Here is a 17,127-nt window from a genome sequence, read left to right on the forward strand (position 1 = left end):
GCGGGCACCTGACAACGGAAGTATCAATTCCGCCATATTGAAACTAATGTAATCAATCAGAATGGCAGAACCACAAAAATTGAAAATCGAAACGGGGACAAATTCTTTTACCATGAAGGGGAGGCCTTGTGAGCTTTCAGCTTTTTCCTTTATTCCAACTGAAAGAGATGATCCCCCGGAAAGAACTGTCTTCAACACTCCAAAACAGGTATTCGTGGTTCAAGAAATATATCTTAATTACCATGTATACATGTGCAGCTGTCAAAGGATTATTCTTTATTAGTTTATTACACATATGCATTACATAAAATGATATACATAATCATTGTCAAATGTTACATTCTCGCATTCTTTAAAATCTTTAAAATTAAACGAAACAAAGACTTTTCGTTTAAAACAACAAAAATTCAGTAAATTTTTTATACATGAATATGTTGCAAAATATGCATCTCTTACATGTAAATTTTGAAATAAAACAATTAATAGATTGACATTCTTGAATAAGATAACTGTTATCATTGGAACTTTCAAAAGTAATGAATCATAACGTACATATAGGCATATATTGTACCATGTATGCATTATATTTCAGTTGATTAAAAAACGACAACAGGTAAATTTGTGTACGTCGTATTATATTGCTTTGAATGGGTTTGCAAATGTATGAGATTGCAGAGTTGCTAGATTGAAACTGCAAACTAGATTTGATATACCGGTATGATTTTATTAGTGATTGTCATTTTTTTTTGTATTAATTAGAAAAGGTATATATACCGGGTATATAATTTTATCTAACAATATATTGTGCTAATCATATACTAATGTTAATTTATAGCATAATTCATTGCCATTGCAGATATAATTTTCAGAGGGTATTACTAATAATCAGTTAACACTATTTACAGGGAAATATTTGCTCCCGTTATATTTTCGTCCCTTTCTTCTTCTTTGTCAGAGGGCAAATTTAAGACTGGGCAAATTCCAATGTCTTAAATTATCTCTCTTTAAACACACCTATGTCTTGGCAAATTCAAGACGGAACAGAACCGTTTGCAAGTGGAAAGGGCGAAAATAACACAGGACGAAAATAACCCTTTATAAAGTAGGTAAAAGAAGTACTACTGTAGATCGAGATGTCGATCCTTTTTAGATTTGCTTCATTAAAACCACTGATATATATCTATTAATCAATGAATACTGATTTTTTAAAATGATTTTGTATTTATAACTTGCTATTTAATGACAGATATAGAAGTTTGTTTGCAGTTTCAAACATAGAGAAATTTACTGATATACTGACTGATATACTGACTTTGGAGATTTTATATATTACATTTGTTAAATTGGCATGCAATTAAGTTAAGCATTGAAGTTGAATTAATTATATTAAATTATGTATCTTAATTTATTGTATATGTACAATACATATACACTTTTGATTTGGTAAATGGATGAATTTAATTAACAAATTGAATTACAAAGGTCTTATAAAGACATGCATGACCGTAAATAAAATGAAGTAATTTTTTACCTTTTTCGAAAGAATATTAATTTACATTAAATTAAATAACTAAAAATTCAAACATAACTTATATAAACAACAATAAAAAAACCTGCTACATACATGTTAAAGAGTTAATTTTCTATATATACATACGGGCTTCAACAGTGCAGTTAAGAAATTGAGTGGTTTAAATATTAACAGCTATACATTTATCATATTACCCATAAATGCATGATTTATTAGACCAAGCTGTTTTCAATTAATATAAACATGTACCTTTTTCATCTTCCATTTTTTCTTATCAGGACAGATACCCAAGGTCAACATATGAGAGATTATTTAGAAAAGAATATGGTTACAACAACAAACTTCATCGAGATGACAGAGAACACGCCAAATCAAGGGGACTTGTTGTCAACAAAGAGGTACATATATAATACCCATTTTCGTGTATGCTGCTAGCATGAAAGAATCAGTCCACAATTAAAAAAGATGGTTGGTAATTACTATTCAAAAGAAAATCACTTTCCTGTCACCGAGTCTGATTTAGGGAAGTACGAGGGTAAACTTTATTTACCAGTATATAAACCATTGAAGATGGTAGGAAACACTGCCAATTTATTTAATAAATGTATTATCATTGATTTGTTCATCTTCTTTGTTGGTTTTCAGGAAATGCCCAAGGAAGTGCCTACTTTGTCTTCCTCAGAATACGGACACCGACTGGAACTGTTTGCGGACCATCCCGACCGGAAGCATGTGCGGATAGCACACGTCCGGGCAGAGTTCTTCAGGAGAAATGGAATCACTTCTTGATGACATGATTCATCACAAGTGATGCCTTTGGACTCAGTATTTTTTGTTCCACCGTTTACTCCTCTCCAATTTTCAAAAGCCTAACTTCTTTCTGATCTGGAGTGTTGTTCCCCATCAACGATTAAACTGTCTATTGTGCCTGTCTAATGCAAAATGATATGCTTTTCAACGTTTTCATTGTGAAGAGAATTTGGTACACTGCTTTCCTTTACATTGTCCAGGTGCAATTGTTACACATGCAGTTATAGTCAATTTATCTATTATTATGTGTATTTGTATGCTAGACACAGTTGTGTATTCAGAAAGTTTTTGACTGTATAATTAATGGACTGTGATAAATTTGTGATCAGAAATAAATGTTGCCATTGTTCCTACACTTTTTTTTACTCAATCATTACAGATTAATTACTACATGTACATGTAATAGTATTTGATAATCTAAAATTGTTATCCTAGACAATTAATACGAGTATATACTGACATATATATGCTCTCTTTTTACTGGTAAAAGGGAAGAGATTGCTAATCACATTTTGTCAGCTTGGATGAGATTTTGTATGTCATGTTCTATGCATGAAGACTTAATTGTTCAGTAAATTGTCTTTCATGTGCATACAGTACCGATCAGACCCAACCTAACAGAAAGTAAACCCCAACTAAACCCTGGGTTTACTTTCTGGGTTTACTTCGGGTTTACTAGAGTGGACCCAGAGTAAACCCAAAGTAAACCCAGAGTGGACACAGAGAGTTAACCCAGTCAGAAATACATGTATACCCCAGAAAGCACGCTAACTGTGTATTCGGAATATACAAAGGGTAGGAATTACAGGCAGTAGGATGGTAAGCCAAAATACTAGTCTGCTTCACACTCCAGTGCATACAGTTGACCTCAAAAGCAACTTCAAAGTAAACCCAAAGTAAACCCCGAGTGGACCCAAATTTTCAAAAAGTATACCCATAGTAAACCAAAAAAGTAAACCCGGGGTTTAGTTGGGGTTTACTCTGGTGTTAGGTTGGGTCTGATCGGTACTGTATGGTATTAAAATCATTGACATTCAGGATATACACTTATGAAGTCCCCTAGTTTTCACCAGTAAATGATCTTGTTAAAATGCTCCTGTAAGTGGAAAACATTCATTGCTACATCACATTCTTTACTCAGATTGCACACGAGCTTAAAATTATAATTGATCAAATGAAATCAACAATACATGTACATATGAACATGACAGAGAGTGAGGCTTGCCTAAATATTACTTGTATTTCAAAACAGTTTTCATGTGATTTGTTTATTCTGCAACATAATGTCACATTTTAAAACTCAATCTTTTTTCGACAAATTTCGCAGTTGAAACCAAGATGTAAACGAAGCAAAACAGATATGTCACAATGCATTTGAACGTCAGATTAATGCACGAGGCTATATTGGGGCATTGACAGAATAGCTTTGGTTTATTGGGTTACCTTTCTTTGATCAATGCAAGAGGTAGTTGCAGAATAAAATACCATACTAGATACTTTCTTATTGACTAAATATATTGGTTTTATGGTTATTGTTTTTTTTCATTTAAAAACAACCCCAAAAATGTTATTATACATGTGTACCATTTCAAAATGACAAAACTGAGAGTGCATGGTTCTGCATACTCCATCTAAATTTACTGTCCTTGATCTGTGTACTAATTACCTGGAAAGCTGATGTTTAAATAATTTACACACTACTTAAATTTTTAGGGGCAATGACTGTAAAGCAAACATTTTCTAAATAAATGAATTTCAAGAGAAAGTTATAAACAGATTAATTTATAACTAGGTAAACATTCTGGGCATAGAACCAATCCGCATTAAAGCTAATGATGAAATGAAACATTGATTCATACCCATTATATATACAAGTCTTTGTCGTGTGTAACAGACACCAATCAAAAGAGAACAGTTACTGTCTTTTAACAATCGGTACAAATTATTGTTTTTGTTGTAAATTTCTTTCTTTTTTCTTTTACTTCAACTATATTCATTTCTTTCAAATAATTAAATAACATGAACTTCTTGTAAAATTTAATATCAAAGATATACAAGGACAATTTACAAGTTGCACAACATCTTGACTTCTCAACATGGACAATATTGACAGAGAGAGCGACAAACCATTAAATACATGTACCCTGGCTCTACTGAATGGAAGGTAAATACCGTTACTTCTATTCTCGTAGGCTTTCTCCACTGCATCAATATTTGTGAGCCTATGTTATAACCTATATATCAATTTCAGTGCAAAAGTTCAGTTAACTGAATACCAAACACTCAGAGAATGTAACAATAATTCAAAGAAAATATTAATAGATGGTAGAGGAAAAAATCCAATACTCTTATCATGAGGCCAGATGAACTTCATTTTTAGAATGTGTCAGAGTAAAAAAACAAAAATTATAAGTATAGAATTTCTTCTGTACTGTAATATTCTATCCATCGTGTAAATTACCTTAAGATATGCAATAGAAAAAAGACTTTTATAACAAACAAATAAAAATAAAGGATACCTATAATCTGTTAAACAATAAAATATTCAATGAATAACAAGAAAATTACACTTCATAAAACATTTAATCCACAACATTTATGCTTTTACTTAAAACACATGTCCAAAAGAGTTGATCAGAAACTTGCAGAAAAAGCATCATGATAATTTTTTTCAAGAGAAAATATATGCGGTGCAGCACACATCTAAACATCTCTGAATGTTTTAGACAATGGAAGTGCACCACCAATTCTATGTTGAGGCAATTACCAAAATAATTAGCACATAATCATTAAATGAAAATTCATTACGCAAATTAGATCTTGTGTTGTGTGATAATGAATGGTGAAAAAATCCCTGACTGTTAATGAGATGAGCATCACTCTAAAACAACCACGTTTTGACTGTCCGTTTCTAGTCTGGCTTTCTTACTGGTTGACTTGTCACTGTCATTACTCCGTCTTTTTTTGGTGTTTGTAGAATCTCCATCATCTCGCTTCTTCCTATTCTGAATTTCATCCCATATCTCTGACTCAAGTTTAGTGAATATTTCCCTCTGTTTTTCGAGATCCATCTTTGCTTTGCGTTCTTTACCCATTGCTTTTTCTATTTCTTTCTCCGACAACCGCTTGACTTTAACATAACACTTCTTTAGATGCGTGTGTATGTGCTTATTGTAGAATGCTTGTTTGAGGTTTTTCAAGCCACATATAGGGCACTTCCTGCCCGTTGACTTGCAGGCATGTTTAACGAGGTCTGCTGCTCTAGCCACCACCATTCCGCAACCTGAACACGTAGCATGGTCTCGGAGACAGTGGAGAGTTAGCTGGGTGTTATCAGGGAATTGTTTTGAACAGAAAACACAGAAGTTACTTCTAGCAGCTGGGGGTTTTGTGGGCTGAGAACTACTTGTAGCAACAGATGAGGGTGTACCTTTAATGAGAATTCCATGTGTGGTAGCCATATGCAGCTCCAAGTCTTTCCTTGTCCTTGTTTGAATTGCACAAAACATGCACCTTCTAAGAATCATGCACTCATTTGGATTTAGTTTGTGGAAACTTTGCAAGTGAGAATAAAGATTATCTGGCTGTTGGAAACAAATCCAGCACCTAATTTCAGGCTTAGCTGATTGGATAACAGTGTCAAAATGTCTTGAGCTTTGTCTGTGTTTGGTTAATCCCATGGCAGTCCAGAAAGGTGCTTGGCATACATTGCATCTGAACTGGGGACTATTCTTTTGAAATAGAACAGCAGGAAGATCCACTTTGTGGGCATAGAAAAAGTGGATTTGCAGGGACATTCTGTCTTTGACATAGCCTCCACAAATCTCACACACTTCAAATCCGGCCTGTTGGCCTGACGGAGCACTAGGTTTAGGAGCCACCGGTCTGTTGACCACCACCTGCTGCTGTTTCTGCTGTCTTAGCATCTCCCCCACTGTCGGAGCGTGGGGTTTCATTGCAACACTCTGGTTCACAGGGCCCATGGGCACCAGCACTGGTGTCATTCCAGGCCTAACCTTTGGCATTTTGAGCTGACTCATCTGAGCTTGACTTAGAGGGATCATGACGGGAACCTGGGAATTTCTCGGACCCTGTGGCAGAAGTGGTGCTGTGGGCTTAGTGATGGCAATCTTTGGCCGAATCATAGGTGGCTGAGCTGGTTGTCGAGCTGCTGTTAAGACTTGGTTATTTCGACTTTTTGCTGCTATCTGGGACTTGTACATTGCATTCTTTAAGCAGAAATTGATATCTGCGTAACTTGGATGTAGATTATGGCCGAGCTTAAATTGCTTATCACATTTAAATCTATGCCGAGTTAAATTGCTTTTTGCTTTAGTTTCAAAGAAGCACAGATGACATTTGAAGGGATCTGGTTTGTCATAGATCCTGGCTTTCACAGAATGCTCTTCATCCATGTGTTGTGCATACACTTCTGGTATTGCGGTTGATTTGAAGTCGCAACCATCCTGAGGACATTTTAAGAATCCATAAGGGTCTAACGGAGGGTCCATGTGCGGATGCTCTTTATGAAATGCCATTACATTTTTGGACTCTGTAACAAAGTTACAACCAGCACATTTTGTATAATTCAGTTCCAAATGTTTGTATTTTTCTTTCAGCTCTTTCACCACTTTTTTCATTCTCTCTAAATTTTCCTTTTCTTTGTCCCCTAGTTTGCCTTGCTCTGCCTTCCTGCCTTGGACTTCCACAATTTGACTGTAGGCAGACTGTTTTACAATATCCCCTCCCAAGTCCTGTAGAACCTTGGTCATAGTACTGATGTCACCCTTCACTGGACAACTACCACTCCAGAATGTGTTGTCAAAGTTTTTATGCACTGCATCATATTTCGCCAAGGCAATCATTTCCATGCTGGATTGTGGAATGAGGTCATCTGGATGAATGTACTCCTCTGGAGACCTTTGTTTCTGTGTGGTCTGCGAGTGGGAGACACTGCTAGCGATGGCTCGATTCAGGAGACTGGTGTACACACCCGATACCTTGGTAGGGCCCATATTTTGAGAAGAGGTCACTGGGACCTGAATGATTTGCTTGCGACCATCAAGGCAATGAATCACATGCTGAACATAATGTTGTCCATTTGGTCCAACAGTAACCATTCCTGGTTTGATGGGTACTACTGGAGGCTTAGGCTTGACAGGAGGTGGTGGTTTGTCATCTGACAAGTCTACAATCACTACATCATCTTTCACAGTACTAGTTACACGGGGCATCTGCTGCACTGAAGAAATAGGTATATCAATTGTTCCTACTTGTGAAGAGGACTCTTCGTCTTTATCACTGTCTTCATTTATAGTGATTAAAATGTCCGACCCATCAATATCCTTCACTTTTCCTACAGTTTCCGAAGCATCCTCCTCTTCTTTTTTTGTTGAACCATCAACAGAGTGTTCATTTTTATTCTGACACATAACCTTTTCATTCTCTTTTAGTTTATCAAATTTTTTCATTTCAAATATTTTCCCATCAGAGTCAATTTTTTCATCAGAGTTAGCTTTTTCTTTGCTGTCATCTTTCACAGAACATTCTTTTTTACCATCATGAGAATCAACCTCCATGGCAACTTCAGCTCTCTTACTGTCTTTGCTCTCATCCACCTTGTCAGCTATATCTACTTTATGTTCACTGATAATCCCGTCGGATTTTTTCAAGTCCCCACCACTTTGCTCCTCTTCCCCAGAAGAACAGATAAGTTCTGGAACCACTTCACTAGTGTTACTCTCCACAACACTGGAGTTGTCTTCGGACACACTGATGACTGACTCGTTGAGATCCACCTTGTCGGATCGCGAGAGGGCTGTGCCATCGTCAGTGCTGTCTTTGCTGTCTGTAGACATGAAATACTTGACTGATTCGACATCAAGGTCCAGCTTGCTTGCAATTTTACTGTGTTCCGGGTCTTCATTCACTGACGACTGTTCAGAGTCTTTGGATTTATCTAAATCTTCCTCAATTTTTTCAGTGGAATGATCAAGCCTCTCCTCCTTTGGAGATTTTTCTGAACCCTCTATTTCCTTCATTTCAGAACTGATGTCTTCCATAATTTCATCTGATCTACTAGAACTTTTGTCAGAGTCATTATTTTTTATTTCTGAGGTAAGCTGTGAAGCAATTTCACCATTAGGTAGAGATTTTTCATCCGACACAGAGGAAACCTCATCTGCTTCTTTAGACTTTGAAGGTCCATTCTGTTTAGGTTCATCATTTTGAAGATCTGAAAAATACATATAAGCTCTTACAAATCAAGGAATTGTTTGGAAACCAGATATTCTAATATAGATAAATGTATATGTTTAGGCCCTTTATTATACTCAAAATGAAATCTGAAGAATTTTCTTTAACAGAGACTGAGCTAATATAAGTTAAGGAAATGCATCAAATCATTGGACTCTTTCTAGCATTATTTACAGATTTCGTCTGATGCCACATTTGTTACAAAGTGCAACTAATAATGGTTTTTACACATAATGGCTAGTAAGCCTTGCTGAAGATACCAGGGCAAAACTATGTTAAGGGAACTTTGCTTTGACTCTGACTCAAGAAATTTAATTCAAACATTTCACATTCTTCATCCGACTAACAACTTACATGAGTGAAGGTATAGGGCAGATAAGGCAATGGTAGGCAAAAAAAGGCTTTTGATAAGAATTTAGCAAAGGTCTAATATGACCTTGACATTTGGCTTAGAAATTTGATCCAATGAAATTTGAAATAAGGTCACTGTATATCCCTCACCTTCACTGAAGCATTCTTTTGATAATATCTTAGCCAGACTGAGCCATGAAGAGAAGAGAAAACCAATAGCAAGGATAAGGATTTTTCACAAAGATCTTCTACAGTTCTATGCACTATAATTTTTATCAGAAACTTTGTTCACCCTTTACCCTGATTTTGTCAGGGGAAATAAAATGTGATGTTTGTTGGACAGGCAGATAAACTCCTGGCCCATGTGCAGACTGGTTACCTGGAGGACCTTACCAAGTTTCAAAATTCATTTTACAAACAAATTAAATGTATCAGTGATGGTACCTTGGGAGTGAGATGAGTTTTCTTGTGGTTTAATCACCGAAGGTTTGATACAGAATGGATCATCAACATCATCGTCTACGTCACCTGTAATCACACCCAAAATAAAAATGTTTCTCATGTTCTGGCACAAATTGTTAGCCTCACAATTTACTTCCAATATGTCAAGAAGGAAATCATTGCATATGAGAGTAGTCAATCTATTTGTAGGTATATACGAGAGTCATTATATCAGTCTTTCTGGTTTACACAGTATTTTCGACATTTCCTTTTAATAGGGCATGTTAAAGAGAAAATTAAGCTACTAGTTTGATAAGAGAAGTGTAACATAAAATTTCCATCTATTGAAACCATGCACTATTTTATCAATTAATCAGTTTCAAAAGCCTTAGTCATACAATTAATACCATTAGTAAGGAGTGGGTTGTCTATCTTGAGCTGGATGACTTTCCTTGCTGTTGAGAGGGGCTGAATGGACGATTCCTTGACTGAGAGAGGGCTCTGGTCAGAGTCAGTGTTAATATCCCCATTGGTCCCATTATCCTCCATTGTCCTGCAAAATTCATTCAACAAATTAACAAAATTTAAGATTGATAAGTCCTTTAATTTAATGACTATCACAATGTTAAGTAAAATCCTGTAATCAGTACAGTATACACTACTATACAGAGACTGCACCAATGGACATGCAGGTGATGTATTAAGAGTGCCTAAGGAATTTAATAATGCAGCTCGCATCATAAATTTGCAAACTTAATGCTGGATGAGAAGAACGAAGAATTTAATGTCACTAATTTTTTCCACAGAAATTGTGTGTAAATAAGATTAATTAGTTCAGTGAGTTGAAAGAGACTAGTCTCGAAATTTTGCGAAAAACAAAATAATGGTCTTCTTCAGATGTTCTGGTTTATCCTTTCAGAATCTGAAGCTTACGCTTAAAATACTGTAGACGTAAGACATGGGAAAATAAGTTCGATGTTTTTAATATCACTTTGATTGCGATCAGACAATTTTCCCGTAAACATTAAGCCACCATGAATATTAAGCAGTGTATATAATTTACAATATCTGTGTAGGCCGCCATTACAGATGTTATCAACAGATGAGTGCATAATAGGGGCCTTAGTTTCCACTTGCTTATTGTCATTTTTTATAGCAGTAAAAATGAAAAGGATGAATATTATGTATGATTTAATACAATTATTTAACAGGGCTGTGTTTTACAAAAGAACTTACGACTTAAAACCAAATTAATGATTGCTAATTAATCACCAACTAATCAATAATTTATCTTATGGCTGAAAAATATAATTATGGGAATTAAAATATTTGTAAACAAATGGTTTTATGTCAATTTTGTTCTTTAAAGATCATTTTAAGAGGCTGTAAATATTTACGATTTTGTCATAGGTTCTATTGTAAAATGCAGCCCAGGATTTGTTTCACCTTTATATTTAAACACCCCCCTGCGCAGCCAATGAACATGTGAACACATACACTAATTGTCACTCCTTTAGAGCAAATTTATATGTTTTGAAAAGTCTTTTATACGCATGTTGTCTGTGACTTGAATTTTATTGAGCAGTTAACTCTGAAGCTTAATTGATGTATAGAGTCGTTCGAGTTTTAATACACAGTCAGAGATACTAACAGACACTATAGCAACACATGGAATTAGAGACGTTATTAGTATTACTACAGAAAACCAGTTTTTAACGAAAACTATTCATATTATTACTATATTGAGAAGAAAAAATTTGAGTGAAAGTTTCAATTAATTTTGTGAGTAAAACAAAATCCACTCGCTAAAATTTGCGAGCAGTTAATGCTGCTTGGTCTGATTTTTTTGTTATTACAGTATCAAAATTTTTTCCAAACAAACCATTTATCTTAGAAAGTTAAGGACTTTCTCCAATTTACACGTGCAGAATCAGTCTCCTTTCAAAGTTAGAAATATTCAAAGTAAATAAAAATAATTTCTTTTTGGGCAAACAAAAAAACAAACCAAAGTGCATCATGGGAATTCTTAGCAAAGGAAACCGTTTGGTTTCGTCCCCCCGAATGATTGGGGTTATTCAACCCGCATGCTATAAATCGATTGTAAAGAAAGCAAACTTCAGAAATATTAGCAAACAAAACGTACACATGTTTATTTGTAATTTGTCTGATTATTTCGACCTTTCTTTAATGCGATGTCAAAGTCGTAATACAACTATACCCGTCTCGTCGTCAGGGGTGAAATTTAACATGAGGCGAAATAACGCAGTACCCTTTTATGTCGTTTGTTTGTTAGCAAAATTTGTACACATTTTTCTTCATTGAAACTTGGCTTAATTGACTAGAAAAAAACTACTGCAATGTATATTACTATACATATACTAAGCATAACCATCGTTTAAAAGCGTGCATAAAATTTGATATAAAATCGGACCAAGTAGCTTTAAAAAAGGTAAATTTCAATCCCTGCAACCAATATCAACTGTTCTTTGGTGATAAGTTTGTTATCAACAAATATTAATTAAAACACGGAACATAACCAATGATAACCCCCCCCCCAAATTTCGTTTGTTTAATCACGAGTTAGGAGTGATTGCATATAAAACATATCTTAGCCCATCGTTTAACTAAATTAAATCGTATTCTTATTTAATATGACAACTTAGATCAATAATGCAAACACATGGCATACACATTGTACATGACCCAATATTCCTTGTTAACCATTCCATGTATTCACTACTTCCGGTACACGATTTCTCCTTTCGATTTACAGAAAAAGTATTCTTTCTTCTACACTTTGTTATTAGACTTTGAAAATCATCCTATTTGTTATATGTTTTGCTGCATAGACAATAGTTAATTTAATCAGACGATTGAGAGAACTTTCTTCAGATTGCCTACCCCTAGTTTTACCGCCACAATATGAGAACACTTCGATCCACCACCGATTTAAATCTCATGCTTATTTGTTTACATAGCAATGAATTCAAAGACAGTTATCAGGTTCCGTAGCTCGCATTAGTAATGAAAATGTACCGTATATAACTCCTTTATAAAGTACTCTCCACGGGTCTCTAAATTCTTATTTCCATTGACAATGAATTCTGTTTTAACAACATGGCCGACTTCAGGTCACGTGACAAAATCCCTTTTTCAGCGGACGTGCTACAGTTGTCGACGTCATTATCGGAAAAGGCATATCGTCCAATCAGATTAAAGCTGGCATTAAACCTTACGAATGAGAGAAATGTATGTCATGACGTCATTATATCACGTGTTCACTATGAGAAAATTTATCAAGGTCATGACGCTGGTAATCACCGTCGATGGACGCTATGACGTCATTTTACAAATAGTATGACGTTTTTAAACGTTTTTCGATCAATTCGGTTCATAAAGTGTTGTAAATACGTTGTGACTTGTCAAAAATGCAATTTTTTATAATTTTAATAAGTTTATCTCTACCTTCTACACCACATCTATTTCGTTCTGTCTGACGTATAGAGTTAACAGTTCTATTTAAACCTCATGGACAGTTTGATTTTAGCGCTTTAAAAAAAAAATATACCACAAATTACATTTGCCAGCTAGGGCTGAAGAGCAGTCAGCTAATGCTTAATTGGTACAGACCCTAAAAGCTATCTGAGGGTGATGCGTACGGTCCTTATATAAACTTCGTTCAATCAGAAAATCTTTTAGAAGCGATCGTATGGGCCTTAGGTAAAAGTTGCTACATTTATTGGTGATTCATTATTAGAAATTGCAGCAAAGTTTTTATATATCATTATTATGTGGCTAGTCTGTGAGTAATTTATTAATGCTATAGTTTTTGAAAATAGTGCTAGCGTTTATACCCATGGAATTATTTTATAACAAGTTAAAATGCAAAACATGCATAAGAACAACAGCAAACCAACAAACCATTTATTTGTGGGATATGGTATGTCTAAAAATTAAACTTTGTAAAAGAACAAACGCCACTAGCTTCGATTCTGTCGAAATTGAGAAAATACTTGTGTATATTGTTTATGCATTTGAATCTTTTAGTTAAAAGATATTATTACTTATTAGGTTGAATTAATCAATGACTTGCTATGAAAATATCGGGTTGATCAATTTCTTGATCAATTTCATTGATGGCGAGTCGTAATTTCAAGTTTAAATAATTTAATTCTGGTTGTAACGCGCTTTCTGATGGGCTAACAAATTATTTTATATCGTATAAAGAATGTTGCCTACGTCATAGTAAGACTAACGTCAAAAACGTATCAATACGCCTGACGTTACGTTTGAATTCAGTACAATTTTACGTCATTTTGAAGGTCAAATGACCGTTTTTATCTTCAATGAAGAGTAAAAAAATTAAATTATAAGCAATGAATTCAAAATTTATTAGTTTAATACGATTGAAAATGGTTTGAAACAGTTTACGCTTTTTTATAAACCGCTTTACTCATGACATCGAACTTTATAACAATCCAAACTTAATAGCACAAACCCCGATTAAACAACGTCCTTAAGGGTAAGTTCATATAAATAGAAGAGCCACTGTAACAGCTTGAACTTTGATTTTCGCCAGTGACGTTGCATTTCACAGCGTTCAACGTTTGTGACGTCATAATAAAACTCGTCATTTAAACCTTTCAGTACCCTGTGTTTTTGTCACATGTTTATCTCAATATCACTCATGGGATATCACACTCTGTGTTCTTACGCCATATGACGTCATAATTAAACATTCCGTACATGTAGGTTTAGGCAGTTGATTGACGTAGAATAAAAAAGTAAATAATTTATTCTGTTGAAAAGTGTGTAGTTGTAAATTTAAAGCATTTAATGTGGTTTCATTTATATTTCATGAATTTATAAAAATTTGTTCGAAAATGAAATGTTTGTTTCTTAAATTTCAGGGAACTTCTTTTCCTTGCATGAAGTTGTTGAAGTCTTGTAATTAATGTATTTTGCGGCTCACAATTACAAATTTTACAGAAAAAATTGATATTAACAAAATACGTGGTAAAACATGTGTTATAAAAAGAATCTTTAATGATTTGCGATGGTGTATGATTTTTATGCAACTCGTTGTGTGTTTTCTATCTCCTCGCCAAGTCTCGGGGATAGAAATCACACAACTCTTTGGATAAAAATAATATCGTGACCATCGCAAATTATGAGATATTCAATATGCAGTGGATATCACTCATGGGATAATTTTTTTACATTACCCTGTGTGTTCTTACGCCACGTGACGTCATGATTAAACATTACGTAGCTTTAGGGGATGATTTACGTAGAATGAAAAAGTAACAAAATGATTTAGTCGAAATGTATAGAGTTATAAATATGAAGCATTTAATGCTGTTTCGGTTTTTTTCATAAATTAATAATTGACAATATCTTCGAAAATTGAATACTTGTTTGTTAATCTAAAAGACTTTTTTTCCGTGCGTAAGACGTCTAATAGTAAATGTGTCGTGCGGCTCACAATAATTTACAGAGTAGATCGAGTTTTAACAAAATACGTTGAAAACATATGATAAAAAGAATATCTCATGATTTCTCGGCATGCAATCCAAACTCAATGTAATAGTATACAAGAATACGTGTTTAACGACGTTTTGTGGAAATATGGTTATAATTCAGCTTATGGATTTAAATTAACTTCTATATCGAATAAATTAAAACCATTTTCGCATTTAAAAAAAATTGATAATGAGATTTCACGCATGACACGAACGATCTACCATAAAAAATGGACATTGATATGAAATATCTCTTTCTGCGTGTGTTCTTTTTGTTTAAGGATTTATGCTTTTTTAGGTATTTATTTTTTGCTTTAGATTTTCACTCGATATAAAATTCACTCAAAATAATAACGGTAATTATGCATATTCGAGAATCACATTTTCAAAAAGCAAGTTAAATAAAACCTTTTGAAATACTTGAATATAAGCTTTCATATGTATATCCCTTTTTCTTTGCTTACATATTAAGATTTAAAACCTCTTTCCTTCTTTTACATGTCTCGATCCAGCGTCAACAGACTTCAACCAGGGTTACTTTAATACCGCTGAACACAGTGTGGCTTATAATTTTATAATATCTCCTTATTATAATGTTATGATATATCTATATTATAATTTTGGAATATATTTATGTATATATAGTTATAAGTCATATATGCACATCACTCCTGAAATTATACTTTTGATTTTTTCCGTCTTACTGTGGTGCGTTGTCGGTGTAACGAAGAATATTGACCCGGGTTGAAAATTGACCCGGGGGTCATTTTTCAACGTTGAATATTGACCCGGGGGGTCATTTTTCAACGTTGAAAATTGAGACCAAAATCGTGAAATTTATACCCGGGGTCATTTTTCAACGGTATGAGAAAGATTTTTCTAAACTCTGATGACCTCGACCCGTTGAAAATTGATCCTGTTGAGAATTGACCCAAACCTCAGAGTTTTGATCTGAACTGGAACTTACTCTACACGGTTTAAATGTACAATCATGCACATATTTGAAAGTTTCAGTTTTAAAATGTACATACTGTCCGATACTTATGCGGACGTGGCTAATTTCTTTTAGGCTGATATGTCCAATTAATCATTTAATTTTTAGATTGAAAATATGCAATGATATCCATTTATTATTACAATACTATGTAAATAAAGCTAAGAAGATGACCGTTTGATTCGGAATGGAGCAGGCGAGTAGGGCTAGAATACTTTTTGACATAGATGACATGGTTTTCATTCCCTCATGTGACAGAATTTTAAGTTTAAACTTGTCACAATCTCTGATAAATATATCTAACAAACATATTGCCCGTTATCGTCACTTTTAAGGCAATTCAACAGAGCTCTATTCGACAGGCACCTGACGTTGTATATTTTTCTAATAACTGAAAATATATAATCTCTATACTGCTTTATTGGGTAAAGGGTATATATATATATACATGTATTTATATCAAGACAAAAGGATATAATGTCAGATACCTATGCTTAATTTGAAGAAGTCAGAATATTTCACTGACAAAATAATAAATGAATGGTTGTCATATTTTTATCCTTTTTCATATATACTGGGTTTTTTTATACGTATATATACAGCATATACATATTTACACATGTTTTTAATTTTTTACGACTTAAAAATAATTTTTCATAAACTTGTCTGATTAACTTTATTGAAGCACCATACAATTTTCTGCATATACAGTAATAGTTCTTCTTAAAAATGCAATTTATTTCTATTATTTTGAGTTTTCAATTCTATTATTTACCTGTAAATTAGAAACACAGGCAACTGACGTAATATATTTTCTCAAAATTAAAAACGTATACCCTCTACAGCAAAAATGTTATCAATTTAAAAACAAGTAGGTTTGCATATAAATATACAGTCGGAGGATTGTTAATCTAATTATATTAATGGTATATACATGAAAAGGTATGCGAAAAGTATAAAACTGATAGATATGTTGTTTGGAGCAGCTGTATCAAGGAAAAATCCGAATTGCTTAAACATGTACAAATTGAAGCAACCAGGACAGTGACAGGGATAATAGTTAATTCTTCTAAAATAATTTATATAGTGAGCTTAATTTGGAAACCTTGCTCTCGAAGGGATAACCATAAACTAATTATATTCTACAAGAATATAAATGGTTTAGCACCACAAGATATGTTGAATTGAATTCAATCATATTTTCTTACTGAACATGCATATAA

At 33.9% G+C, this 17,127-nt stretch overlaps 2 protein-coding genes across 3 annotated transcripts; one reads left to right on the forward strand and one right to left on the reverse strand.

Moving 5' to 3' along the window:
- Positions 1–61: 61 nt before the first annotated feature.
- Positions 62–2,696, forward strand: LOC105331821 (cilia- and flagella-associated protein 90). Of its 2 annotated transcripts, XM_011434163.4 has the most exons (4): positions 62–208; positions 593–613; positions 1,810–1,929; positions 2,177–2,696. In XM_011434163.4, exons 1-4 carry the CDS (start codon positions 62–64, stop codon positions 2,318–2,320), a joined length of 432 nt encoding a protein of 143 aa, XP_011432465.2. In that variant the 3' UTR covers positions 2,321–2,696. The 2 variants fall into 2 exon arrangements, with proteins under 2 accessions (XP_011432465.2, XP_011432466.2); XM_011434164.4 differs by lacking the exon at positions 593–613.
- Positions 2,697–4,366: 1,670 nt separating this feature from the next.
- LOC105331820 (MOG interacting and ectopic P-granules protein 1) lies at positions 4,367–12,561 on the reverse strand. Its single transcript, XM_011434161.4, has 4 exons — positions 12,425–12,561; positions 9,796–9,941; positions 9,392–9,475; positions 4,367–8,576 (listed from the first exon to the last, which is right to left on the reverse strand). Exons 2-4 carry the CDS (start codon positions 9,935–9,937, stop codon positions 5,218–5,220), a joined length of 3,585 nt encoding a protein of 1,194 aa, XP_011432463.3. The 5' UTR covers positions 9,938–9,941; positions 12,425–12,561; the 3' UTR covers positions 4,367–5,217.
- Positions 12,562–17,127: the final 4,566 nt, after the last annotated feature.

The sequence above is a fragment of the Magallana gigas genome, chromosome 3 (assembly GCF_963853765.1).
Source record: "Magallana gigas chromosome 3, xbMagGiga1.1, whole genome shotgun sequence".
Lineage (NCBI taxonomy): Eukaryota > Metazoa > Mollusca > Bivalvia > Ostreida > Ostreidae > Magallana > Magallana gigas.

Coding starts and splice junctions, on each gene's coding strand:
- LOC105331821 (XM_011434163.4), top strand. CDS start 62: ATGGCAGAACCACAAAAATTGAAAATCGAAACGGGGACAAATTCTTTT. Junction 614..1,809: donor TGATTAAAAAACGACAACAG/GTAAATTTGTGT, acceptor TTTTCTTATCAG/GACAGATACCCAAGGTCAAC. Junction 1,930..2,176: donor GACTTGTTGTCAACAAAGAG/GTACATATATAA, acceptor GTTGGTTTTCAG/GAAATGCCCAAGGAAGTGCC.
- LOC105331820 (XM_011434161.4), bottom strand. CDS start 9,937: ATGGAGGATAATGGGACCAATGGGGATATTAACACTGACTCTGACCAG. Junction 9,476..9,795: donor CAACCCACTCCTTACTAATG/GTATTAATTGTA, acceptor GTGTGATTACAG/GTGACGTAGACGATGATGTT. Junction 8,577..9,391: donor AAACTCATCTCACTCCCAAG/GTACCATCACTG, acceptor TGTATTTTTCAG/ATCTTCAAAATGATGAACCT.